This window comes from Rana temporaria, chromosome 6 (genome assembly GCF_905171775.1).
Source record: "Rana temporaria chromosome 6, aRanTem1.1, whole genome shotgun sequence".
Lineage (NCBI taxonomy): Eukaryota > Metazoa > Chordata > Amphibia > Anura > Ranidae > Rana > Rana temporaria.
Window position 1 is genome coordinate 81,268,175 of NC_053494.1, and position 26,685 is coordinate 81,294,859.

Sequence of the window (26,685 nt, forward strand, 5' to 3'; positions counted from 1 at the left end):
CAGCTGTTAGTATTGTTCAGTGGCCCCAAGAAGAGGTCCAAAGTGTCTAAAAGCTCTATTGCTAGGTGGATTAGGAAAACTATTTGTGAACCTTACAAAGCGTCAGGTCGTATCCCTTCTTCTAGAATTGGGGCTCATTCTACGAGATCCATGGCTACGTCATGGGCAGAAAGAGCGGGGGCATCATGGGAAGAAATTTCTAAAGCTGCCGTCTGGTCCTCTCATGCATTTGTCAAACATTATAGAGTTCAGATATTTCCAGCCACGACCTCTCCTTTTGGTAGGAAAGTGCCTCAGGCTGTTGTCCCTCCCTAAGGTATAGTATCTTGCTTATCCTCTCAAGTAGCTGTCCTAGATGGTGGGGAGGGGGGAACTCCGTTAGTCTTACCGATAATGACATTGCTAGGAACCTTCCAGGACAGCGTCTATATTCCCACCATATTCTACTTTCACCTGGTGGTGGTGTTTTGTTATGTTTTTTCCTCTGCCGAGTGCACTTTGGAGGTTTGCTTGATCTTCTAAACAACGGAGGGTCAGAGGAAAGGGAGGGGCTTTTTAAATTGTATCTGATTTGTTTTTTTCCGTAGAGGGCGGAGCCAATCGTCTCTCGTAGCTGTCCTGGAAGGACCATTACCTGTAAGACTAACAGGTTTTTCTGTTCGCTTGAAATTGTTTTCTGTCTTTTACCACCAACAGCTGCTGGTAGATCATTCTGTAAATGTCTCTCCAGTTTGTCAAAGTAATTGCAGTCATAGGCCAGATATATTAAATCCTGTATGTTTTTCCAGTTTAATGCTGGTGATCTCTGCGACGAACCTGTCCAGACATCCTATCTTTGTTCAGGCCAACATTATCTGGAGATTTCTTGCGCTATATACTGTAAGTGATATAGTGTTTGTGACTTTATGTACTGTAAATTTTCAGTCGGCTCATGCACCAAGCCCCTTCATGCTGCTGGGTGTGCAAGAAATTAATCACTTTTCTACTCCTATTCGTTTACCTTTTTATGACATCCTTGTGGTATTTGTACCTTTACACCTGGTGTCACTGATATTCATGGTTCCTCAAGTTACTAAGGGGCAGCATGTTACTACAATAACCTATTCTTGCTTACACTTTGTACGTTGCAAGCTGGCCACAGAGAGCACTCTTCTTTATTTCTGCTTGGGCTTGATTAATAATGATAGCACAAATATAATACAGGCAATGTATGCTTGTTATAAACACTATGCCATACCATTGATCTAGAAGCGGGGCTGTGACACATTCCCTTTCTTGGGAGGTCCACTGCGAGGAGCCATCTGGTATTGTGTACTGTATTTGTAGGCGTAATGTTGCTGACATCTACTGGTTTTATAAGTATCTGACGGGCAGCTCCTTTTCTAATATTTGTGCCTATAGCGATTCCCCCCAAGTGGAAACTGTGTATTCCTTCATTCCCATGTTCTGAAAGATCCTCCTGATGGATGCCTGGCTGGGAAAGACCATGGGCACCCTCCTAACTCATGTGACTTGGTTGTTGACAAAGTCTCAATTTCCATTCAACTATTGGACCATCCAATTTATCCCCACAGCAACTGTGATATATTAACCACTTGCTTACTGGGCACTTAAACCACCTTCGTTCCCGGAGCAATTTTCAGCTTTCAGCGCTCTCACACTTTGAATGTTAATTACTCAGTCATACAACATTGTATCCAAATGAATTTTTTGTCCTTTTTTTCATACAAACAGAGCTTTCTTTTGGTGGTATTTGATCACCTCTGGACTTTTTATTTTTTGCGCTATAAATGAAAAAAGGCAAATTTTTTTTGAAAAAAAATGAATTTTTCTTAGTTTATGCGATACAATTTAGCAAAATATTAATTTTTCTTCATAAATTTTGGCCACAATTTATACTGCTACATGTCTTTGGTAAAAATAACCCAAATTAGTGGATATTATTTGCTCTTTGTGAAAGTTAGAGAGTCTACAAGCTATGGTGCAAATCATAAAAAAATTATCACACCTGTTGTACCGGTGCCTATCTCATTTCTTGGGGCCCTGAACACGCCAGGAAAGTACAAATACCCCCCAAATGACCCCTTTTTAGAAAGTAGACATTCCAAGGTATTTAGTAAGATGCATGATGAGGTTTTTGATGTTGTAATTTTTTCCCACAATTCTTTGCAAAATGAATATTTTTTTTTTCCCCCCTCACAAAATTGTCATTGTAATAGGTTATTTCTCTCACATGGCATGTGTATACCACAAATGACATCCGAAAATACATTCTGCTACTCCTGTGTATGGCGATACCACATATGTGGGACTTTTTTACAGCCTGGCCACATACAGAGCCCCAATATGCAGGGAGCACCATCAGGTGTTCTAGGAGCATAAATTACACATCTAACTTGTTGACTACCTATTACATTTTTGAAGGCCCTGGAGCACCTGGACAATGGAAATGCCCACAAAGTGACCCCATTTTGGAAAGCTAACACCCCAACGTATAATATATGAGGCATAATGAGTCTCTTGAACGATTCATTTTTTTCCAAACGTTTTTGGAAAATGTGGAAAAAAATGAAAACGCAATTTTTTTATGCAAAGTTGTCCATTTATAAGATATTGCCAACACATAGCCTGTACATGGCAACAATTACACCCCAAAATACATTCTGCTACTCCTGAGTATGGCGATACCACATGTGTGGGACTTTTTCACAGCCTGACCACATACAGAGGCCCAACATGCAAGGAACACCAACAGGTGTTCTAGGGACACATAGCATGCACATGACAAGAATTACACCCCAAAATACATTATGCTAAGCAAAGGGTAAACAAAAAAATGTACCTGTGGTTTTAGTAGCGCAGTTGTCCACGGGACGATAGCACTGGTCCAGGCAGCAGGCAGGGACTTGATCAGCAAAAGAAAATGCAATTGTCCAGGCAACAGGCAGGGATATTGTCCATAGTCACCACAGGCATGATGGCATAGGTCCTACAGGCAGCAGGCAGAAGTAGGGCCTCGTTCAGGACAGAATGGGGACAGGGGTAGAGGCTTCTCCCACCCAAATCTCTTTAAAGCCTCCGGGCAACCAGACCCTAATCTAGAATGAGAAAACAAACAAACAATAGTTTTCTTCATCCAGAAAAACAATTCTGGAGCCCCTCACATGTGAGTCCCCTGTGCTATGAATCCCACTAGTCCACTGGCAGGGTAAAAGATCAGTTCAAGAGGCAGGCAAAAAGAATGGTCAAACAGTCCAAGGTCAGTTCCAGATCAGGCAGAGGTATAAACAGAATCGGTAGGCATAAGCGTGGTCAAATAACAGTCCAGGGTCAGTTCCATATCAGGCAGAGGTATAAACAGAATCGGTAGGCAGAATCGTGGTCAAATAACAAGCCAGGGTCATAAGCAGAAGTATAAGGGGTGTGAAGGTAAATGGCAGGAAGGGACTAATAATTTAGTGAGGAATGGTAAATGCGGAAACAGTCAACTACGCAGAGGCCTGGTTGGGAAGGGCATTGGGCACAATAATAAGTAGTGTCTCTTCTCACTCCTCCTTTGGAGCACACCCGCCATTTCTTTTGACGTTTTTGGCCTGTTGGTCTGGGAGGGACTCTATCTGGGAAGTGGCGCTCGTAAAGATGGCTAACCACATCGGAACGAATGTTTGCTGGTGGGTTGCTGGGGTATAAAAGGGCAGTGGTGACTTCCTCCTGGTAATAAAGGTAGGATTTGGGTCTTGGAGTGGATTTCCGATAAATTACATAAGTATTATACATGGCCAAATTGAATAGGTAAATAGAAACTTTCTTGTACCACTGGTATGATCTTCTTGTGGAAAGGTACGGTTCCAGCATCTGGTGGTTCAAGTCGACACCCCCCATGAACTAAATGTAATCTTGAATACATTTCGGTTTCCGGATTTGCCCATTCCTCCTCCTGATGGTAACAAATGTGTTTTTGTGGATGGTAGAAAGAACGTAACCTCCCTTTTGTCCCTCCATTTCACGGCCAGAACTTCCTCATTGCGTACACTCGCGGTCTCCCCTTTTTTTAATTTTTTGGTGACAAGGCTTTGAGGAAAGCCCTTCCGGTTCGACCGTACGGTGCCGCATGCGGGTGTCTTTTTTTCTATAGAGGTTTCGGAACAGGGGCAACTTGAATACAAATTGTCCACATACAGATGGTATCCTTTCTCCATTAGTGGGTTTAGGAGTTGCCAAACAATTTTCCCGCTGGTCCCAATGTAGTCTGGACAATTAGGGGGGTGTAGCTGGCTGTCCTTTCCTTCATATACGTTGAAGGCATACGTATATCCGGTGGCACGGTCACATAATTTGTTCGAGTTTCACCCCATAGCGGACCCTTTTGGAGGGAATAAATTGCTTTATGCCGAGCCTGCCAGAAAACTTTACAAGTGACTCGTCAACACATATGTTTTGGTCCGGGGTAAACAACTGGGGGAAAATTTGGGAAAAATAATCAAGAAGCGGCCGAATTTTATAAAGTTTGTCCAAATTTGGGTCATCTCGGGGAGGGCACTGGGTATTGTCACTGTAATGTAGACATCGCATGATCATTTGATATCTGGACCTGGGCATTTTTGAGGAAAAGATGGGCATGTGATAGATGGGGCGTTTTGACCAATATGAACGTATTTCGTTTTTGTGGTTAAGTCCCATACAAAATACGAGGCCCAAAATTTTTTTGAATTCCTCCACTGTTACGGGTCTCCATTGGAAGGGACGGGCATAATAGGACGTGGGGTGACTGGAAATTGTTCGGCATAGAGATTGGACTGGGAAACAATTGAGGCAAGCATGTCGTCTGTAAAAATTAGATGGAAAAAATCGATCGGGGCAAAATTTTCTGTGTCCACTTGGACTCCTGGCTGGGCCGTGAAAGGGGGAATGTTGGCTTCTCCTGAATTAGGAGGAAGCCACAAGGGGTACTGAAGGGAATAGGGAAGGCTGGCATGGGACCTACTGGTACGTGACCTTGCTTGACGAGGTGTTGCGGTTCTGGTGGATGAAACACGGGTGCTGGTGGATGGCACCACGGTGCTGGTGGATGGCACTGCCTCCTCAGCTATACGCCTTCGTCTGACGGGCGGACCCTCCTCCTCTTCCTCTTCTTCTTCCTCCTCCTCCTCTTCCTCCTCTTCCTCCCCCTCCTCCTCCCCCTCCTCCTCCGATGTCTCTGTTCCACTGCTGACTACCGGCTCGTAGTCAACGTCAGATTCGGCGTCTGAATTTGCAGACCAATCCGAATGGGGGAGCTCCCCGTTGCTCCCATCGGCCGCAATAATTTCATACGCCTCCTCGAGTGAAAATGACCGTTTAGCTTGTTGTTGATGACACTGACGGCAAATGGCATGGGCAGATGGCACTGATGGCAGTTGGCACTGATGGCAGTTGGCACTGATGGCACAGATGGCAGGTGGCACTGATGGCAGATTGCACTGGCAGGTGGCACTGATGGCAGATTGCACTGGCAGGTGGCACTGATGGCAGATTGCACTGGCAGGTGGCACTGATGGCAGATTGCACTGGCAGGTGGCACTGATGGCAGATTGCACTGGCAGGTGGCACTGATGGCAGATTGCACTGGCAGGTGGCACTGATGGCAGATTGCACTGGCAGGTGGCACTGATGGCAAATTGCACTGGCAGGTGGCACTGATGGCAGATTGCACTGGCAGGTGGCACTGATGGCAGATTGCACTGGCAGGTGGCACTGATGGCAGATTGCACTGGCAGGTGGCACTGATGGCAGATTGCACTGGCAGGTGGCCCTGATGGCAGATTGCACTGGCAGGTGGCCCTGATGGCAGATTGCACAGATGGCACTGGTGCAGGGGCAGGTGGCACTGATGGCAGGGGCAGGTGGCACTGATGGCAGGGGCAGGTGGCACTGATGGCAGTGGCAGGTGGCACTGATGGCAGTGGCAGGTAGGTGGCACTGGGTGATTGCACTGGCAAAGGGGTCACTGGCAGGGGCTGTTGGCACTGTAATCGCGTGTTTTTCGCTCACTGTAACGAACTGTATCTGTTTTGTCACTCACTTTTGATTCTCTCCTCACACGCGGTCTGTGTGTGAGGAGAGAAAGCCGGCGATGAGAGATGATCTCATTTGTTTACATTTGAGATCATCTCTCATTGGACGGCTAGATCGAGTGCTGAATGGCCGTTGTGATTGGCCATTCAGCACTATCTGTGATTGGCTGTGTCCGATGGACACGGCCAACAGTTTGTACCCGCGATTCGTGCTCGAGGGTACCCGCAGGAGCAGGTAAGTACAGGACGTCCAGGGACGTCCACTTGGCAATTCAGATCCGCGCTGTGGACGTATTTTGTCTATAGCGCGGCTCTGAAGTGGTTAATGCCATTACATTCTCTACTCTGTATCCTACAGTGCATGCATTTGTGCTCTAAAAATCAGGAAACCATGCCTTTTCTACAGGACAGTCAACACCTGGGTTGCTGCAGTCTCCGTCATGGACATGCTTGCACATTTACATACCCTTTCCTGTGAGTAACCCACAGGGAAATGACTTAACTGATGGCAATGGTGGGAACCGTGGCAAAAGAAAACATTCTCTCTGCTGAAGGCCCGTGGAACACTAAAACTACTCAATGTAAAATGCTTCCCTTGCAGTGTAGAAGGACCCTGTTATAACACCAGTCTCTGCATCTAATTCTCGTTCAATCTCAGGCACACAACAAATGGCCTACCTTACAAAGGCAGACTTTCTGCAACCATGTCTAACTAGTCTTAATTTTCTCTTCCCCACTCCTAACACTTATGCCAACTAACTTGTGTAAAAAAATATGTATTTACTTGACTATTTAACCACTTCCATACTGGGCCTATTTTGGCACTCCCCTCATACATGTACAAATCATGTTTTTTGCTAGATTACTACTCAGAACCCCAAACATGTTTTTTTTGTTTGTTTTTTAGCAGAGACCCCCCCAAAAAAAACACGAAAGTTTTCCTGATTATTTCAATAATTTTTTTTAATAATGTCAACGATGATGTTGCACCGAGTAATTGGATACTGAATATGGCGCTTTGAAAAATAATTGTTGCTGTTTTTCTTTTATTTTGACACTCCCCCCCCCCCCCCCTTCTTATCTTAATTTGTTTCTATCACTTTTATTCCTATTACAAGGAATGTAAGCATACCCTGTAATAAGGAATAGGGCATGACAGGTCCTTTTTACAGTGAGATCTGGGGTCTAGAAGTCCCCAGATCGCGCCTCTAGGCTGAAAATAATAGAATAAAAAAACTATATTGGTTCCCAGCCGAGGAAACCGTTCAGATGTGTCAAGCGTGTGTGACAGCAACCAGGTGAGGAGTACCAAGACAAGTGTGTCTTGTCTACAGTCAAGCATGGTGGTGGGAGCTACAGTTCATTTAGGAAACCATGAATGCCAACATGTATTGTAACGTAACATACTGAAGCAGAGCATGATCAACTCCCTTCAGAGACTGGGCCGCAGGGCAGTATTCCAAATAACAATCCCAAACACACCTCCAAGATGACCACTGCCTTGCTAAAGAAGCTGAGGGTATAGGTGATTGGTCAAGCATGTCTCCAGACCTCAACCCTATTGAGCATCTGTGGAGGAGCGCAAGTTCTCGAACATCCACCAGCTCCGTGATGTCATGGAGGAGTGGAAGAGGATCTCCAGTGGCAACCTGTGAAGCTCTGATGAACTCCATGCCCAAGAGGGTTAACTGCTTGCCGACCTGCCGCCGCAGTTATATGGCGGCAGGTCTGCTCTGCTGGGCGAGAGCACGTAGCTATACGTCATCTCGCCGAGCAGCCAATAGGGGCGCGCGCAAGCACGCCCCCGCTCGCTCCTGACTCCCGCGGCCAGCGGGCACGATCGCCGCCGGGCACCTGCGATCGCTCATTACGGTTTTGTCGGGAGAAATGCCTGACTGTCTGTTCATACAATGTATGAACAGCGATCAGTCATTTCCCCTAGTGAGTCCACCCCCCTACAGTTAGAACACACCCAGAGAACATACTTAACCCCTTCCCCGCCCCTAGTGTTAACCCTTTCCCTGCCAGTGGCATTTTTATAGTAATCAATGCACTTTTATAGCACTGATCGCTATAAAAATGCTAATGTGTCAAGTGTCCGCCATTATTCTGAATCGGCTACAAAGGCTATGAATGTGGTTTTCAGTAGCACATGGAGCTCATTGCCCTGAAGAGATTATCCATCCCAAATCACCTTTCCAGATAGCTTACTCAGTCACAACTCACATGAAAGAAGATCTGGCGATGTTTATTCGTCGTATGATCCGTAGAATGCAAGTTACAACAGGTAAAAGAACGATTCTTCCATGCAGGTATAGAGAATAGACACAGGTCAGATGAATTACAGCATTAAAATGACTGATACAGCAAAGAGGGGGAGGAGACTGAGCAGCATGCAAACTAAGGAATGCCACAAGAGACAAACTAGATAGGCATTAAAGCGACAGTACATAATAAAAATAATATCATGTAACATGACAGCCATGATGTTGCAGTACTGAAAAAAACGCTAATCTCCGCCGTTACTAGTAAAAAATAAATATTAATAAAAATGCCATAAAAATACCCCCTATTTTGGAAACGCTATAACTTTTGCGCAAACCAATCAACGCTTATTGCGAATTTTTTTCCCCTGAAAAATATGTAGAAGAATACGTATCGGCCTAAACTGAGGAAACGAATTGTTTTTTTTATATATTTTTGGGGGATATTTATTATGGTAAAAAAATATTTATTTTTTTCAAAATTGTCGCTCTATTTTTGTTTATAGCGCAAAAACTAAAAACCGCAGAGGTGATCAAATACCACCAAAAGAAAGCTCTATTTGTGAGAAAAAAAGGATGCCAATTTTGTTTGGGAGCCACGTCGCACGACCACGCAATTGTCGGTTAAAGCGACGCAGAGCCGAATCGCAAAAAGTGCTCTGGTCTTTGACCAGCAATATGGTCCGGGGCTTAAGGGGTTAAGGCAGTGCTGGAAAATAATGGTGGCCATACCAAATATTTTCACTTTAGGCCCAATTGGACATTTTTACTTAGGGGAGTACTCACATTTGTTGCAAACGGTTTAGGCATTAATAGCATGTTGCGTTATTTTGCAGGAACAGCAAATTTACACTGTTATACAAGCTGTACATTCACTACGTGTTACATGAAACAATAGAATAAAATATTTACAAAAATGTGAGGGGTGTACTCAATTTTGTGAGATATTGTATAGTTTGTGTAAAAGAAAAGGGCGCACTATGCTTCATCTATTCGTCTTTATTTAATCCCTTTGCCTTCAAAACCTCATCAATTCTATTGGGTACACTTGCACTCAATTTTTTGAAGGAACTCGGCAGGTAGGTTGTTCCAAACATCTTGGAGAACTAACCACTGATCTTCTGTGAATGTAATCTGCCTCAAATCCTTCTGTCTGTTATCTCCGACAGACTCAATGTTTAGACCAGGGATCTGTGGTGGCCTAATTATCACTTCCAGGACTCCTTGCTCTTTAGTAGAGGCTAGTAAATGGACAGCCGCACTCCAATAAACCTTTGGGTTGTTTTTATTGTAAAAACAAAATAGAAAATGCACTACTCCTTGATCTTTACACTTAAGATGGTTCGCAATGACACAGATTGCATGTTTGGGGTCATTGTCCTGCTGCAAAATAAATTTGGTGCCAAACTTATAAGGAACCTCCATCATGCTTCACCGTTGCCTGCAGACAATCATTGTTAGCAAACGGCTGGAGAGTGGTACAATAAACTGCCTTTTACTACATTTAAAATTGACTATTCAGTCCGGAGCACCGGCTGCCATTTTTCTGCAACCCAGTTTCAATGTTTTTGTGCATAGTTGCAATGCTTGGCCTGTTTTTTCCATGTCCTATAAATGAAAACACAGGAACTGGGGTGATGTTCCACAACAGGACATGGCAAAAACCAACAGGGGGTTTAACTATTCACTACTGCATCTAGTTCTGCAATTTTTCAGTCTATTCAGCAAAAATATTGCATGCAGTACTTCTCAAGTTCTATACCATGCAATCCAGTGCTGGAAAATGGTGTGTTTGGGGTGTGGTTAGAATTGCATTGACACCTGCTGGAAATTAGTGCACCAAACACGGGTTTCCCATACTGCAAGGTTTATTGGAACCTGCAAGTGAAATCTTCAAAGTAAACTGTACATACTGTTTCTGCAATGCGTTGTGCGCATCTGAAACCATTTCTTGTAAATGGTTTTAATGTTTTTGTACTACCCATAACGTGTACAATTTTGTTATTTTCCTTCACCAGGTTGTTGGTTTAATTCAAGGAAGAATAGAAACTGTTTTTAAGGAATCTTTTGACCAAAGAATACAAGAATTATCACAACAAATCAACCTAATTCAGTGCAAAGAAGATAATACTGAAATACTTACCCGACACCTTGTGAGTTTACTTTTTTTTTTTCTTTCATTTTCTAAAGCCAAGCATAGATTTTTATTTTTTCTCCATTTTTTTTTTATTGGAGAAAATTAAGATGAGTATACTATACAATACAGTCAGCGTAACATTTTAGAATAAGTTTCATGACTAAACAATACAATAAGATGATGCATGGTAAGAACAACATGGTATGGGAAACTGTTGAAATTATTCAGTAATCATTGTTACCTGGAGATTTATTGGTCTTATATTAACACAAAACGTGAAGAAAACATGAGTATTTGTATCTTTTCAAAGCCAACCCACTTGGCTGATTGATGCAGTACCACTGAGACCAATATCTGCAGGTCTCAACAGTGCTATTTTTGGTACTGGTATGGTCAGCCTCTATCTTGTATTATGGGTCATCGTGATAAGTGCTGGTAGGTAGGGTCTAGTCATATTTAAGAAAAGGGAGAAATAAATAAGTGAAAGGGGGAGAAAGTAAAGGAAAACTAGAGAGGGGCATAGGGGGAGGGGTAGGGATCGCTCTCTGACCTGAATCCCCATTTAGGGCAAGTATATAGGGTTTCCTAGTAGACCAATCAGGTGGTCACATCAAGGGATGGGAAGTAGGATTTGTAGGTTTCGGTAGATTTGAAAGGAGTCCTACAAGCCCAAACAGTTGTGAATTTTTGTAGGCGTTCATGGGAGACATGGATCAATTTCCTCCATCTCCTCAATCTTGGAGACCCTGACAAGCCATTCGCTAATGGATGGTGCATCCTTAGATCGCCAGTGCACAGGAATGCAGAGCCTGGCTGCATTGACCATATGCATGGCAAGCTATTTGTGATGCGGTTTCCTAGGTAGAGTCGTTTGGTGCAGTAGATATTGAGCCGGGCTATAGTCTAGCGTGTATGTAGTGATTTGTGGTGTTGGGGAGTGCACTTCTCTCCAAAACTGTTGGATTGAAGTACACTCCCACCAGATAGGGAGCATCGAGCCTACCACTTTCTTGATCTCCAGCAGATGTTGGGGATTGTGGGGGAAAATGGCCAAGCAGGGGTTCTATACCATTTGGTTGCGATTTTGTAGCAATTTTCCTGGATTGCCGCATTCAGAGAGCCTTTATGAATGTACTCGTATCTGTCCTCCTAATTATCATCCGTAAGGGTCACTCTAAGGTCTCTTTTCCAGGACAGACCTAAAGCATCCTTCTTGGGGGGCGGGGAAGGGGAATCTCCCTGGATTAGAGTGTATAGATATATTGCATGTCTTTGAGGGGTTGTGCGTGTGTGTAAGGATTCGAAGGTTGTAAGCTGTCTGCCCCATGTAGCCGAGAGATCCCATGATGCAAAAAAGTGTCTCAATTGCCTGCAAGTCCAGAAGGGCAACGTTTTATTACATGACACCAAGTCTTCGAAGGGGCGTATGTGTCCCCTGTGAAAGAATTGGTGTGTAACTACTTCCTCATAGGGCCATTGTTTTGGACCAAACTGAACTATCCGGCTTTTGGTATCTGCTTCCTGGCCAAATCTGATAAGTCGATTGTGTGCACACAAAGTACAAACTCACTGACAGACACTTCAGTGTGAAATTACTTCTGCTTTTTATTTCCTGCTCCTTGATTTATATATGGTTGTGATATGAATATTTAAACATGATCATGAATATGTAATAATCTTGTGACGTTACGATCTGTAAGCTTTCTAACGATTTCAAGTCAGGGAGGTGCAAAGCAACAATAGCTATTTATACATCTATATATATTTTCTTCCAGACAATTGGCAGATTTTGTTGCTGTGTCTGTGTTTTGCCCCTGTCTGGCTTCTTGTGGTTTCTTGCGGCTGCAGGGACTTTTCCTCCAACTTGATTCCAGCTTAGTTGCAGACCGATTTCCCGTTTTTGCAGAACATGATACAAATCTGATAGCAAATATTTGTGCAAGGGGTTATGTATTATAATTATGATTATGTATAATTATTCCTATGGCAAGCAATAATATGCATAGAAGATATAGAGCACGTGTTTGCGCATTTCATTACCTTACTTTGACCATTTTTAGCATATCCACTACACTATTCCCTTCGGAGAAACATGTCAGACTCCCTGGGGGAGAAATCGGGATTTCCCCGTAGGGGAGTCAACGTGCCTGGGTATGAAGATAGCTTGTACGGCTCTATAGTTCTTCTTCCTTCCTTCTTCCTTCTTCCTTCTTCCTTCTTCCTTCTTCTTCCTTCTTCTTCCTTCTTCTTCCTTCTTCTTCCTTCTTCTTCCTTCTTCTTCCTTCTTCTTCCTTCTTCTTCCTTCTTCTTCCTTCTTCTTCCTTCTTCTTCCTTCTTCTTCTTCCTTCTTTCTTCTTTCTTCTTTCTTCTTTCTTCTTTCTTCTTTCTTCTTTCTTCTTTCTTCTTTCTTCTTTCTTCTTTCTTCTTTCTTCTTTCTTCTTTCTTCTTTCTTCTTTCTTCTTTATAGCTATTAACCACTTGCCGCCCGCCCTATTACCGAATGACGGCGGTAAAGTGGTTTCAATATCCTGACTGGACGTCATATGACGTCCTCAGAATATTGAGCCGCTGCACGCCCCCGGGGATCGTTGTTGCAGGGTGTCGGTCTGACACCCCGCAACACCGATTTAGGTAAAGAATCTCCGACGTGATCAGCCGTGTCCAATCACGGCTGATCACGATGTAAACAGGAAAAGCTGGTAATCTGCTTTTCTTCATTCGTGTCTGTCAGACGCGAGTAGAGGAGAGCCGATCGGCTGCTCCTCTGACGAGGGGTTTGTGCTGATCGATTATCAGCGCAACCCCCCGAGGATGCACACACTAGACCACCAGGGATGCCCACCACAGGTATGCCACCCTAGACCACAAGGGATGACAATCACAAATAATGGATGCCAATCAGTGCCCACAATGGGCATCATTGATTGGCAGGCATTATTGTTTGGCACTGATTAGCATCCATTAGTACAATACATACATTAGTACATTTGTGCCACCTGTCAGTGCCCGTCCGTGCCGCCGCGTCAGTGCCCGTCCGTGCCGCCGCGTCAGTGCCCGTCCGTGCCGCCGCGTCAGTGCCCGTCCGTGCCGCCGCGTCAGTGCCCGTCCGTGCCGCCGCGTCAGTGCCCGTCCGTGCCGCCGCGTCAGTGCCCGTCCGTGCCGCCGCGTCAGTGCCCGTCCGTGCCGCCGCGTCAGTGCCCGTCCGTGCCGCCGCGTCAGTGCCCGTCCGTGCCGCCGCGTCAGTGCCCGTCCGTGCCGCCGCGTCAGTGCCCGTCCGTGCCGCCGCGTCAGTGCCCGTCCATGCCGCCGCGTCAGTGCCCGTCCATGCCGCCGCGTCAGTGCCCGTCCATGCCGCCCCGTCAGTGCCCGTCCATGCCGCCCCGTCAGTGCCCGTCCATGCCGCCCCGTCAGTGAAGGAGAAATGTACTTATTTACAATGTTTACAAAACTTTTTTTTCCTAAATTTTCGGTCTTTTTTTTTTGGCAGAAAAAAAAAATCCGAGGTGATCAAATACCAAAAATAGAAAGCAGCTCTATTTGTGGGAACAAAATGATAAAAATTTTGTTTGGGTACAGTGTAGCATGACCACGCAATTGTCATTCAAAGTGCAACAGCGCTGAAAGCTAAAAATTGGTCTGGGCGGGAAGGTGTATAAGTGCCCTGTATGGTAGTGGTTAATGAGGGGTGGATGAAAGGATGTGCCTTCAGGTTCTGGGGCCAAAGAGGGTTTCAGCCAGGGAAGCGTGTGTATTAAAGTATCCGTGAATGAGTTTTCTAGAATAACCCAAGCCTTGTGTCTGTGGGCCCTCCAATCCACCATTCTGTTTAAGTGACAGGCTAAAGAATATTTGTGTACATCAGGTAGTCCGATCCCACCTCTGCTCTTAGCATGTGTGAGGCGTGAGTAGTTGATACGTGGAGTGCTATTTTTCCAAATGAAAGCTGTGCATGCTTTTTTGTATAGCGTAAAGGATGGCAAGGTGAATGGGGATCGTCTGCATTAGGTAGAGTAGGCGAGGGAGGATAATCATTTTTACTAGGGCTGAACGTCCAAGCCAGGAAACGTTAAGGCTGGCCCAATCTTTCAAGTTCAGTTGGATCTTGATAAAGGTTAGTCCTTTTTCCATATGAATGGGAAGGATTCTTGGCAATATAATGCTTCTTGCAGAGGAAATGAGATATTCAGGGCATGTGATTTGGAAGAAATTATTTTAAGATTCCATAGGTCTTAAAACTGCTTCATGTCCTGTAGTAGGTTTGGCAAGGAAACTCGAGATGCTGTAGTGACAGTAAGATATCGGCGAACGCCACGACTTTAACGTGTCTATTCACTATGGTGATCCACTTTATATCAGAGTTTGCCTTTAGCTTAATCAAGAGGTTCCAGTGTTGGGGCAAAGATTAGGGGTGAAAGGGAACATCCCTGACGTGTCCCATTGCTGATGGTAAAGGCGTTTGACAGGTGGCCATTCACTTTCAGCCATGCTGAGGGGTTGGAGTATAATGCTGCAATGTAGGAACACATGCAAGGTTGAAGGCCTATACCTTTCAGCACCTCCTGCATGTAATCCCAGGCCACCCTGTCGAACGCCTTCTCCGCATCCTAGGGAGAGGAGAAACCCCTGAGTTTTAGAAGAAGTAAGCCAATGAGGCAAGTTTAAGGTGTGCGTGGTATCTCTTGCCTCCCTACCTGGTATGAAGCCTACTTGATCGGGGGATATGAGGTTGGGTATGAGAGGTAGTATTCCATTAGCTAGTATTTTGGTGTATAATTTAATATCCACGTTTAACAGTGATATGGGCCTGTAATTAGAGACTAGAGTTGGGTCTTTACCATCCTTCGGGATGACAGCTGTATGGGCTTCCAACATTCTGCCTGGGGAAGTTTGAGGATGGGTAAGAGTGTTGAACGTGATAAAACATCTAGGAAGGATTTATAATATTGGAGTGGAAAACCATCAGGTCTAGGACTTTTCCCTACTTTCATTTGGTTAACAGCCGTGTTTAACTCTTCCGCATTAAGCAGACTGTCTAAATCTTCAGCTTGTTGAGTCCTAATCGGCTTGGCGCAAAATTGGGCTATAAAATCCTATAATTGGGCAGTGCAGGAGCTTGAAGGGCCAACGCAAGGTCATGGCAGCCCTGCCCCAAGTTGTAAAGTTTGAGTATAATGTTTCAAATTCTTTAGCTATATCCTTATTTTTGGAAAGGAACCTGCCTTGTTTGTCTCGTATGTGATGGATCGTGGACGAAGCCTTGGCTGCCTGAATCGTGCATGCTAGGAATCTCCCACTTTTTTTTGCCGTGTTCATAGAACATTTTTCTCTTCCGTTCATGGACGGACACAGCAGCATTGACCTTAGGGGTTATATACCTTCCTTCTAGGAGAGACTAGGCAGAAAGAAACAGCACTTTAAGTGTTAAAAACACTTCTCTCAGTACAGCACCTCCCAGGGGGCGTGTCCCCCGGGTACATCCCACTCTCTGGAACATCCAGCCTCAGTTTTAATCTGCCTAGCGTCAGGAGAGGGCATGGCCTTTCTGGAGCCCATGTGCTCTGGAGATTTTTTTTGCGTTTTTTATTGCTTTATTTGATTTTGTTCCTGCATTTTTGGATCCTGGGATCTATCAACTGCCGACTGGGTGACAGGCTGGATCTTGATCCTTGTAGTCCCCCCATGTTCGGCCATCGAGCGTGTGCCGGTCTTTAGCTAGGCCGTTGTCATGGTCTTACCTCTTTGCAGGCTTCTTACATCTGACATGTGCTGGCGGCCATATTTGCTTCCTGGGGTTCTTATAAACTTACCACACCCTGCGGCTCCTCCTTCCCACTGGGAGGAGCTGGATGCCTTGCATATATATAGGAGGGCTGTTGCTGCAGTTCCTTGCTTGGTCCTCTTGTATACACATGCTCCTGAGATTGAGCTGCTGCTCTTGGTTACCGACCCGGCTCCCACGGACGATCCTTCTGGCTCCTGATCCCCGGCTTGTCTCACCACCTCTCTTGTTACGGACTCCGGCTTGGCTGACTCTCATTCCTGGCTATCGAACCCTGGCTCCGGTGGAAGACTCTGCTGACTGACTGATCATCCGTTTGGACTTTAACCTTGCTGTTTGGTTTTATCTGTTGTTGGTCTGATTCATGCTTCCGTGACAGCCGTCCACGACATGCCCCGTTGCTCCAGGGGCGGCCGGTGAACTACATGTTCCAGGGCACACATATGACCGGTCTCTATGGCTGTGTCACAGTGTGCCGGGCCGACAGTCATGCCGTATCTACCTGCGGACGTTGGGTCTGTCTGGAATGCCTCCAGTCGGTGGTCGCAGGATGGGTAAGTAGTATCCCCTTGCCTCGGCAGGGTGTTTTCGGCTGGTGCATTCCTGGGAAGGTCGACTGGGCGTCCGCCCTGCTTTCCTCTCCCTCCTTCCCCGTTATGGGTGGGTGGGGGGTCCACCTGAGGGGGTGTTCTGCTACTGCCGGGGGGCTGTGCAGCTGTGGGGTACTGTATTTTTTAATTTTGTTGGTGCTGTGACAGTGTCGGCTGTGTTTCACTGTGTGTTTAACACGTGTACGGCTGCCATTTTGCCGGAGCCGCGGTTCTATGTCGGCGGCCATTTTCTTGTAGCCCGCATGCTGTTTTTCTGCATGACGGCGGCCATTTAAATTTTTTTTGGGCCTCTAGTGTCTCGAATACTGGCACCAACACCGCGGATTTTTCTTCCTGAGGGAACGACACAGCACTCTCAGCTCTGCACAGTGGTACAGCCTGGTTCTGGGTGATGAGTCCCCGGGGGTCCCCTGCTCTCTGTGAAAGCCGGGAGGGTGGCCGGTGGGTCCCGTTTTTTCTGCAGTACTAAGGTGGCATATTTAGGTGGGACAGCATGGAGTCTGAACCAGAGGCTTCTACCCCAACCATGCCAGAGTTAACCCTTAGTGCCCCTGCTCCTGTGGCCTCGTTGGATGCTATGACGGCAGTCCTGGAGGCGTTTGTTGCCAGGATTGAAGCGGCAAGTGGCCAAAAGGGGGGTAAAAAGCACCCCCTCCCTGAGCCTGATTCTGGCGATGTCTTTCACGCAGAATCAGGTGCTGCTTCTGCATTTGGCCCTGGTTCTGTCGTGTCAGATGACGCGGACAGTGAGGATGACTCTGCTTCAGGGTCGAAGCAGGATAAGGAATTTGTTGGAGCTCTTATCACTGCGGTGTGGGATACTCAAAAACGTGAGGATTTGACGGAGGCATCAGACATGCCGGTCCCTTTTGGGTTCCACAAGCCACCCCGCACCGCAAAATTGTTTTTGTGTTCCGTATCTGGACGATCTGTTATACAAGGAATGGGATCGGCCGCAGAAAGTTTTTGCAGTACCAAAATACTTTGCGGTCCGTTACCCACTTTTTTAGGAAATTTAGGTGGATCAGTGGACTCTTTGGTATCCAGGCTGAACGAGACCACCACGTTGCCTGTGGAAGGGGCTCCCGCCTTTAAGGACCCCGCAGGTAAGAGAGCTGAGGCTGTGGTCCGCTCCTTATTCACAGTGGCGGGGTCGTCGGTGAGACCGGTTTTGGCTGGGGCCCTGGTGTCAGACACTTACCGAACGGGCTAAGTCCCTGGTACAGGAGCTGGAGGGGCATAATGCTCCTGAGCTCTGTGTGGACCTGGCCGACAAGTTGGTGCAGGTCTAAAATGTGTCTGTGCATCAGCCCTGGATACGCTTCACTTGCTCTCCAGGGCCTCCGCCTACGTGGTGGTACTACGCCGCCTTGTGTGGCTTAAGTGTTGGTCTGCAGACCAGTCCTCTAAGAAGTCCCTGGTGGACTTACCCTTTAAGGGTGAACGGCTTTTTGGGGCGTCGTTGGATGACATCATAAAAGATGCCACAGGCGGTAAGAGCACTCTGCTCCCTCAATCTGGGAAGGTTAAGGAGCCTTGCCGTAAGCAAGGGCCCTCATTTACTGCACCCAAGCGTTTTTTTTTCACCCGCCAAGTGCGGCAGGAAAACATTTCCAGGGTGCTAAGGCGTCGACTGAAGGGAAAAAGCGCCCCTGGTACCGCAAGCCCAACAAGCCTGCGGACAAGCCTGCCTCCGCACAAAGGTTTGCCCCCGCCCACATCTCGGGTGGGGGGCCGGCTTCGCGGCTCGGAGGTCTCTTCTTTCCGACCATTTGGGTTTGCAAAGTAGTTTCCTCGGGGTACAAGATAGTTTCTCTCTTGTCCACCAAACAGATTTTTTCCTTCCAACCTCCGGCTTCCTCCGGATCGCCTGAAGGACCTGTCAGGAGCTGTCCGGGATCTGCTGGGCAGGGGGGTGGTTGTACCGGTTCCCTCAATGGAACGGTTTCAGGGGTTTTACTCCAATCTGTAGTCCCCAAGAAGGATGGGGTCCGTCCAGTCCTGGACCTCAAGGCCCTCAATTGCTTTCTCAACGTGCAAAAATTCAGGATGGAGTCGATTCGCTAAGTAATAGCAGCACTCCATCAGGGGGATTTCCTAGCATCCTTGGATATCAAGGACGCATACCTGCATATCCCAATATGTGCGAAACACCAGCGGTTTCTGCGCTTTGCGGTTGGGGAGGACCACTTTCAATTTGTGGCCCTCCAGTTCAGCCTGGCTTTGGCACCACAGGTTTTCACCAAGGTGCTCGTCCCGATCCTGGCCCTGCTGCGGCAGCGCGGGATTGCTATCGTGGGATACCTGGACGACCTTCTTCTGAGAGCTTCCTCAAGCTCAGAATTGGAAGAGGACGTGTGTCACCTGTCCGACCCTCCGAGAATTCGGTTGGCTGCTGAATATCCAAAAGTGAGTGCTGGTACCGTCTCAGCGGCTGGAATATTTGGGGTTGGTCCTGGATTCCTCGGAGGCGAGCGTTTTTCTCCCAGCGGAAAAGCTGCAGACTCTGCAATCTGCGTTGCAGCGGTTGGCGACCCAGAGTTGGCAGTTCCGTATGCCAAATTCCACACTCGAGTGTTAAAGAAAGATTCTGTCACGTTGGAACAAACTTCCTTCGTCTCTGAATTACCAGATTTGGGTTAGTCGACTGACCAAGTCCTCCCTAGTGTGGTGGCTGACGTCTCCGGTACTCCCGATCGGGAAATCGTTTCTGCCGTGTCACTGGACAGTGATCACGACGGATGCCAGCCTCTCCGGCTGGGGGGGTTTCTGGGGTGTCCAGTCAGCCCAGGGGCGCTGGACTCAGGAGGAGTCCCGCCTTCCAATCAATGTATTAAGCTCCGAGCAATCAAGTTGTCTCTCCAAGTTGTCTCTCCAAGTGGCAGCATACGTCAATCATCAGGGGGGCACACGAAGCTCGGCTGCAGCGACGGAAGTCGCGCACATCCTCCGGTGGGCCGAAAGCTACGTTCTAGCTCTGTCGGCGGTGTACATTCCGGGGGTGCTGAATTGGCAAGCCGACTATCTAAGTCGCCAAAAGCTAGACCAAGAATGGTCGCTACACCCGGAGGTGTTTCAGTCAGTGCCAAAAATGGGGCACTCCAGACGTGGACCTTCTAGCGTCTCGTCTCAATCGGAAGGTGTCACGATTCGTGACCAGGTCGAGAGACCCGTGGGTGGACGCGCTGGTGGCGCCTTGGGGTCACTATCGCCTAATATACGCTTTCCCTTCCCTTCAGCTTCTTCCTCGCCTGCTGCGCAGGGTGGAAGCCGAGGGAATACCAACAATCCTGATCGCTCCAGATTGACCGCGCCGTCCCTGGTACGCGGACCTGGTGCATCTGGTGGCAGACGTTCCCTGGCGTCTACCCCTGAGAGAAGACCTTCTGTCGCAAGGTCCCATCTTTCACCCTGCTTTACAGTCGCTGGCTTTGACGGCGTGGCTGTTGAGAGCCAGGTGTTGAGGGACCGAGGTCTGTCGGGCTCGGTGATCTCTACCATGCTATGAGCCCTCATAGGCTCCCTTTCGCAAGTCGGACTCATTGTTCGTGTCGGTGACTGGTCCTAAAAAAGGTCTGGCGGTCTCGTCGGCCACTATTTTTAGGTGGATCAGACAGGTCGTGCTCCAGGCCTATGCCCTAAAGGGGCGGGTGCCTCCCTTTCAGGTCACGGCGCATTCGACCAGGGCAATTGGTGCCTATTGTGCTTTCCGTCATCAAGCATCTGTCTTGCAGGTATGTAAGGCGGCGACCTGGTCGTCAATCCACACCTTCTCAAAATGTGACAAGGTGGATGTGAGTGCATCTTGGGATGCCTCCTTTGGCCGCAAGGTTTTACAGGCGGCAGTTTAAGGTTGAAGTTCCTCCATTGAGGAACTCTGGTTTGTTTGGGGTGAAGCTTGGTTTGCTGTGTTTTTTTTTCCCACCCTTCAATTTTTTTTGACACTGCTTGGGAACGTCCCTAAGGTCAATGCTGCCGTGTCGTCCCTGAACGGAAGAGAAAATAGGATTTTTTGTACTCACCGTAAAATCCATTTCTCTGAGTTCATGGACGGACACAGCACCCACCCCTCCTTTGTTTGCACTGCTTGTCTACGAACTGAGGCTGGATGTTCCAGAGAGTGGGATGTACCTGGGGGACACATCCCCTGGGAGGTGCTGTACTGAGAGAAGTGTTTTTAACACTTAAAGTGCTGTTTCTTTCTGCCTAGTCTCTCCTAGAAGGAAGGTATATAACCCCTAAGGTTAATGCTGCTGTGTCCGTCCATGAACTCAGAAATTGATTTTACGGTGAGTACAAAATATCCTATTTTTTAGTACATAGCATCTCTTAGTTTGTTTTCCTAATATATCAAGCAAGTATTGGAGTATTAGATCTTGGAGCATGGCTTGAGAGGATGATTGTTTATGGGAAATTTCCAACCTTCTAATGTTGTTTTTATCAGTGACTTAATGTGGTGTTGGCGTGTTTTTTGGCTTTAGTTGCTAGTGAGACAAATTCCCCCCGTATTGCACATTTATGGGCTTCTCAAACTGTGACGGAACATGTTTGGAGTGGAATTTTCTGCAAAGTATAATTGAATACTGGGTCGTATATGCTGTAGTGCTTCTGGATCATTTAGCAGGGAACTATTCAGTCTCCATGATTTAGTCATATGTGTTGATTTGGGTAGAGAGGGTCATTGTAATGGGGTGGTGATCAGAAATGAACATTGGTTCTAATTGAGGCTTGTGTGAGAAAGGGTAGATCTGTTTGCGTAAGGAAGTGGTAGTCTATTCTGTAATATTTTAGGTGTGGTGGAGAGTAGATTGTATAGTCCCTGTCGTTGGGGAACAAAGTGCGCCAGGTGTCATGGAGGGAAAGGCTCTGCAGCTGTAGTTTCATCTGACAAAGTGCTCGGTATGGAAGCACTATTGTGCCTGTGGAGGCATCTACTGTCGGGTTTTTTTATGGGACATTGTAATCCCCACCTAACGACAAGACTATGCCCTCCTGGAATGTGGACAATAAGTCGCATACCTTCCTAAAGAGTGAAACTTGGTGTTCATTAGGACTGTATGTATTGGCCATTGTAATAGGTTTGGATGCGTAGGTGCCTTTGAGGAAAACGTATCTACCTTCTGGGTCTATTAGAGAATCGGACTGTTGGAAGTCAGCGTATTTAGAGATTAAAATGGATACTCCTTTTGGTTTTAGAGCCTGGATTTGGTGAGTGTACTGCCGTTCGATATGTGGTTAGCTCAGGTATTGCATCCAAACGGAAATGTGTTTCCTGAAGGAGAAAGTGGGCTTTGTGTTTGGGGCGGACAATACCTGTGATCTCTTTTCTGGGATGTTCAAACCCTTTACAGTGAAACACATTTTAGGGTAAGCTGTTTTCTGAAAGTCTTTCCTGCCTGTATAGTGTATTTGTAGGAACTGGTACTACAATGGAGACAAGGGGTGATTGGATTGGTTAGGTAACCTCAGCTGCGATCAGTGTTTTTAATTTGCGATAGATTGGTAATTGAGAATGAGCGCGGCCCCGGGAAGGAAGTGAGGGAGGAGAAGGGGGAAAAAAGAAGAAAGAAAAAGGAAAAAACAAGAGGGAGAGGGGAAAATGTACAGATAAAGGTAAGTGGCAGGGAGAGATGTTCACTGGGGGTTAGTGAGAGAGAAGTAAAGAGAGGGTTGTCGAGTACTCAAGTAGCGAGTGCAAAAATCTACCAGAGGCAAATATATATTCTATTCCACCTATTGGGGTGGGATATCCGGAACGTCAGCCAGTGCCCTGTGGGACTGCTGTGTGGGGACAGAGGTATGAAAGGGAGTCAGATGGCACCACATAGGGGAGGACCAGAAGGATAACCAGTAAAGATAATGGACATAGGAGTAAGCTTTGGTTTACCGGGTTACCCAGTGAGTCAGACCATGGAATGGTTTTAGAGGAATCCGCTAAGCAAATTTTAAAAAAATGTCAGAAGCCATGTTACATCTGGTTAACCAGAAAAATGAACATCATGGTAAACAGAACAATAAAAATACAAATAAACCAGGCAGTTACTAGCAAAACGACTAAGAATACCTGCCATTGGGCACTAGGTTGGATAAGGTAAACCTCACATAGTCGCCATATAGGTAGGCGGATCTTTAAAGTTTTAGAGCATCACCTATAGGGCCAAACTCAAGTATGTTCTGGGTCACTGGCTTCCCTATAAGTGACGTGTATCCCAGTTATAACCGAATTGGTGCACGCAATGAATTACGGACCGTGGGTGCCAGAGAGGTGCTTAGGGCACAGAGGGAACCCTGAGGGTCTGCCCGGAATAAGTGACTGAGCTGTGTCAAAACATACGCAGGGATAACAAAACACGCAAGTGTTTAGTAGAAGCATGAGGGTGGCCGGGGCCTACGCCGGGAATGCTGTCATAGCTACTAAAAGTCCTGATATGGGGATGAACGGTTGCTTACAGGAAAATCGCTGGACCCATCCAGTGTTGAATAGTTAAGGGGGTGAGCTGCTGGCATTTTGGCCTTTTAGCTAGTCTTCTAATCGGCTAAGGCCTAGGCCACCCCCAAAACACTTTATTATACAGTGCAGAATGTATGCAGGTGTAATGCAAAAGAAATAAACATAGGCAAAAAAAGAGAGGGGTGTCTTTCACCCCGCTCTCTGACTGCCGGGTCCAATGAAACAGTTTGAAAAATAGGAAGCAAGATCAGAGCTTTGCAAGGTGCCTGTGGCAAGGGGGGTTTATGTCCCAATCATTGATCGATGGTTACCTGGGGCTTCAGCGTAGGGATAGCGCGCTCTCTCTCTCTCTCTCTCTCTCTCTCTCTCTCTCTCTCTCTCTCTCTCTCTCTCTCTCTCCAAGAAAGGACTTTGCTCGCTTTGGAAAACGCAGCTTGGCATTGCATGCATTATTGCGCTTATGATCTACCAAAACCCCCAGATCCTTCTCTACTACTGATCCCCCCCCCCCCCGGCCAGTTGTACTCCCCCTAGTATGTATGATGCATGCATATTCTTAGCCCCCAAGTGCCTAACTTTACATTTATCAACATTAAACCTCATCTGCCACATAGTCGCCCAATTAGACAGAGCTTTGAGGTCGGCTTATAAGTTGGAGACATCCTGTGATTACGTTATTCCACTGCATAGCTTGGTGTCACCTGCAAAGACAGAAATGTTAGTTTTGATCCCAGACCCAATATCCTTAATAAAGATATTAAAAAGTAAGGGTCCCAGCACTGAACCTTGAGGTACACCACTGATGACCTTAGACCATTCAGAGTAAGTCATTAACTACTCTCTGAATTCTGCCTTTTCAGCCAGTTTTCTATCCATTTACAAACTTATATTTCCAAGCCTGTAGACTTTACCTTACACATGAGCCGTGTGTAAGGAACTGTATCGAACGCTTTTGCAAAATCCAAGTATACCGCATCCACAGCCACGCCTCTGTCCAAGGTTTTACTTCATAAAAAGAAATCCGGTTTGTCTGACAACTTCTGTCTTTCACGAATCCATGCTGTCTGACAGTTGCTTAAATCGTTCTTTGTTTTTTTTTCCAGCAAGAACTCATCTATGTGATCTTTTATTAAACGCTCCATTATCTTCTCAACTAATGGAGCAAATGGGGATGTTCTGGGCGCACATTTGCCGTTTTTATACATTCTATCCCACATTGCCGGTGTGTTTAATGTTGGTGGTGATGTCCGTTTTGACAATCCCCTGGCCTTGGTTGGTATCCATGGTGCTAGATTTCTACCGGACATGCTTTCCTCTGTCGCAACCCAAGCTTTATATGGAGAGTCATGGCACCAGTTTAGAATGCATACTAGCTACATTGCTCTATAGTACACGGTTATATCCGGAAGCCCCATTCCCCCCTGCTTTCTATTCCTATGCAGCATAGCATATATGCTATTCTGGCATTTCCATCTTTTCATACAAAAGATGTAAATGCTCTGCGTATTTTTTTTAAAGAAAGTTTGGGGGAGTGCAATAGGTACAGTATTCAGAATATATATTGCGTTCATTTTAAGGGTGTTAATCCTGCCAAACCAAGTTGGTGTATGGCCTCTCCATCTATGTAAACCCTCTATAATCTCTGTAAGCAGAGAGCCGTAGTTAAGTTCATACACAAGTTTAGCATCTGCCGTGATGTGTACTCCTAGATAACGATTCTCTGTTCCATATAAAGGGATAGTTTTTTTGCAAATGTTTGGCCAGTGACAATTGTACATGGCTAGGTAATATTACGGATTTCTCTAAATTTATTTTGAAATAGGATAAATTCCCATATCTCACTTCTTGCGTTAATGCTAGTATTTATTCCTGTGGTTTTGAGAAGTAAAAAAATAGATCATCCGCATATGCTCTCTAGGGCCAATTCCCACCCCTGTTCCTTTTTTTCCCCCTTACTTTACATCAGCCCTTAAAATTTGCACTCGCCTACTCCCATTTGGCGAGTAAATTAATGAGGGCGGGGGGTGTGGCCAACGACCATGATGTGAGGAAGTGCTTTGCCTGAGCTCTGTCCATGCTGCACACAATCCTACCTCAATCCTGCTGAACCGATTGCCATCCGAGGATTCCACCGATCCCTACAGCTTCCAGGAAGCCTTGTGCCCTTCGGGAGATGGTCAAATACGGCCCACCAATGGAGGAAGCCTCAGGATTCGTCCTGCACCCCCCACCATGTGAAACTGGGAAAGATGGTGCTGGTCACCACCATGCTGCAGGCTTATGCAGCCAGCCATCCTCCTCCAGGGCTACACCGAGGCAAAAACCAGCAGGGAAGGGTGAGTCACACTGTTCACCCCCTATCCTGAGCCCAGAAGACCCCTTCCTCATATCACCAGCCAGGGACTCTGACCATGAGAACACTGACATGGATGCTGCTGATGTAGGCCCCACAGTGCCATCCCTGTCTCAGATCATGTCTGCCATCCAGCATAGCCATGCATCCCTGACCACTCAAATGGATTCTATTAAAACGGACTTATCCTTTCTGAAGCAGGATGTCCACAACCTCAGCCATAGAGTGTCTAATGCTGAACAACGCATCAGTACACTAGAGGATGAGATCCGTCCATTGCAGGGCTCTGTCAGGGAGCTGCACCAGGCCCAGGAACACACTACAGATAGACTCACTGAAATGGAAGACCGTTTACGGAGGAGTAACCTTCGCTTCCTGGGCTTCCCAGAGGAGTCTGAGGGTAGGACCCCAGAAATGTTTATGGAAAGATGGATGATCTCCACGTTTGGCGCTCCCACCTTCTTGCCACTATTCGCCATTGAAAGGGCACACAGAGTCCCCATGCGCCCCCTTCCTCCTGGGGCCCCACCACGGGCCATGATTATCAAGCTGCTTCATTTCAGGGACAGGGAGGCTGTTCTCAGAGCTGCCAGGGAGAAGGGAAGAGTGTCCTTTAATGGAAGCGGAATAACCATTTTTCCTGATTTCTCAGTAGCCACACAAGCAACGGGCCACCTTCATTGCCATTAAACGCAGGCTCCGTGAGCTTCAGCTTCCCTACGGCATGCTGTATCCTGCCCGTCTAAGAATCATCTACCAGGGCAAGGCCTACTTCTTTACTGATCCTAAGGAGGCATCCCACTGGGTGGACACCCTGGGACGTCCGGAACGCAGGAACCAGGACCGAAGGTCACCCCCACACTGAAAGTGAACATGCTGAGTGTACTTTCCTTGACAACCCTTCTCTCAAATATTTTGGGGTGGTGGGGTACTCCCCTGTGCCATTGTTTGCACACGATTTGTCCAGCCTGGAGGGCTGTGGTCATCCTGTTCCTGCTGATGCATTTACTATTATTTTCTTTGCCTTTTCTACCCCC

General features: G+C 46.8%; 1 protein-coding gene across 4 annotated transcripts in view; it reads left to right on the forward strand.

Annotated features, from left to right (window-relative positions):
- Positions 1-26,685, forward strand: part of LOC120943578 — a 276,900-nt gene that overhangs the window by 80,087 nt on the left and 170,128 nt on the right. For 3 of the 4 annotated variants that reach the window (XM_040356956.1, XM_040356958.1, XM_040356957.1), the window contains exon 4: positions 10,336-10,470. The exons of the other annotated variant lie outside the window; for it this stretch is intronic. In XM_040356956.1, the coding sequence (XP_040212890.1) occupies positions 10,336-10,470 (135 nt within the window). The remainder of the gene's footprint in view (positions 1-10,335; positions 10,471-26,685) is intronic. 4 annotated transcript variants of the gene reach the window in all.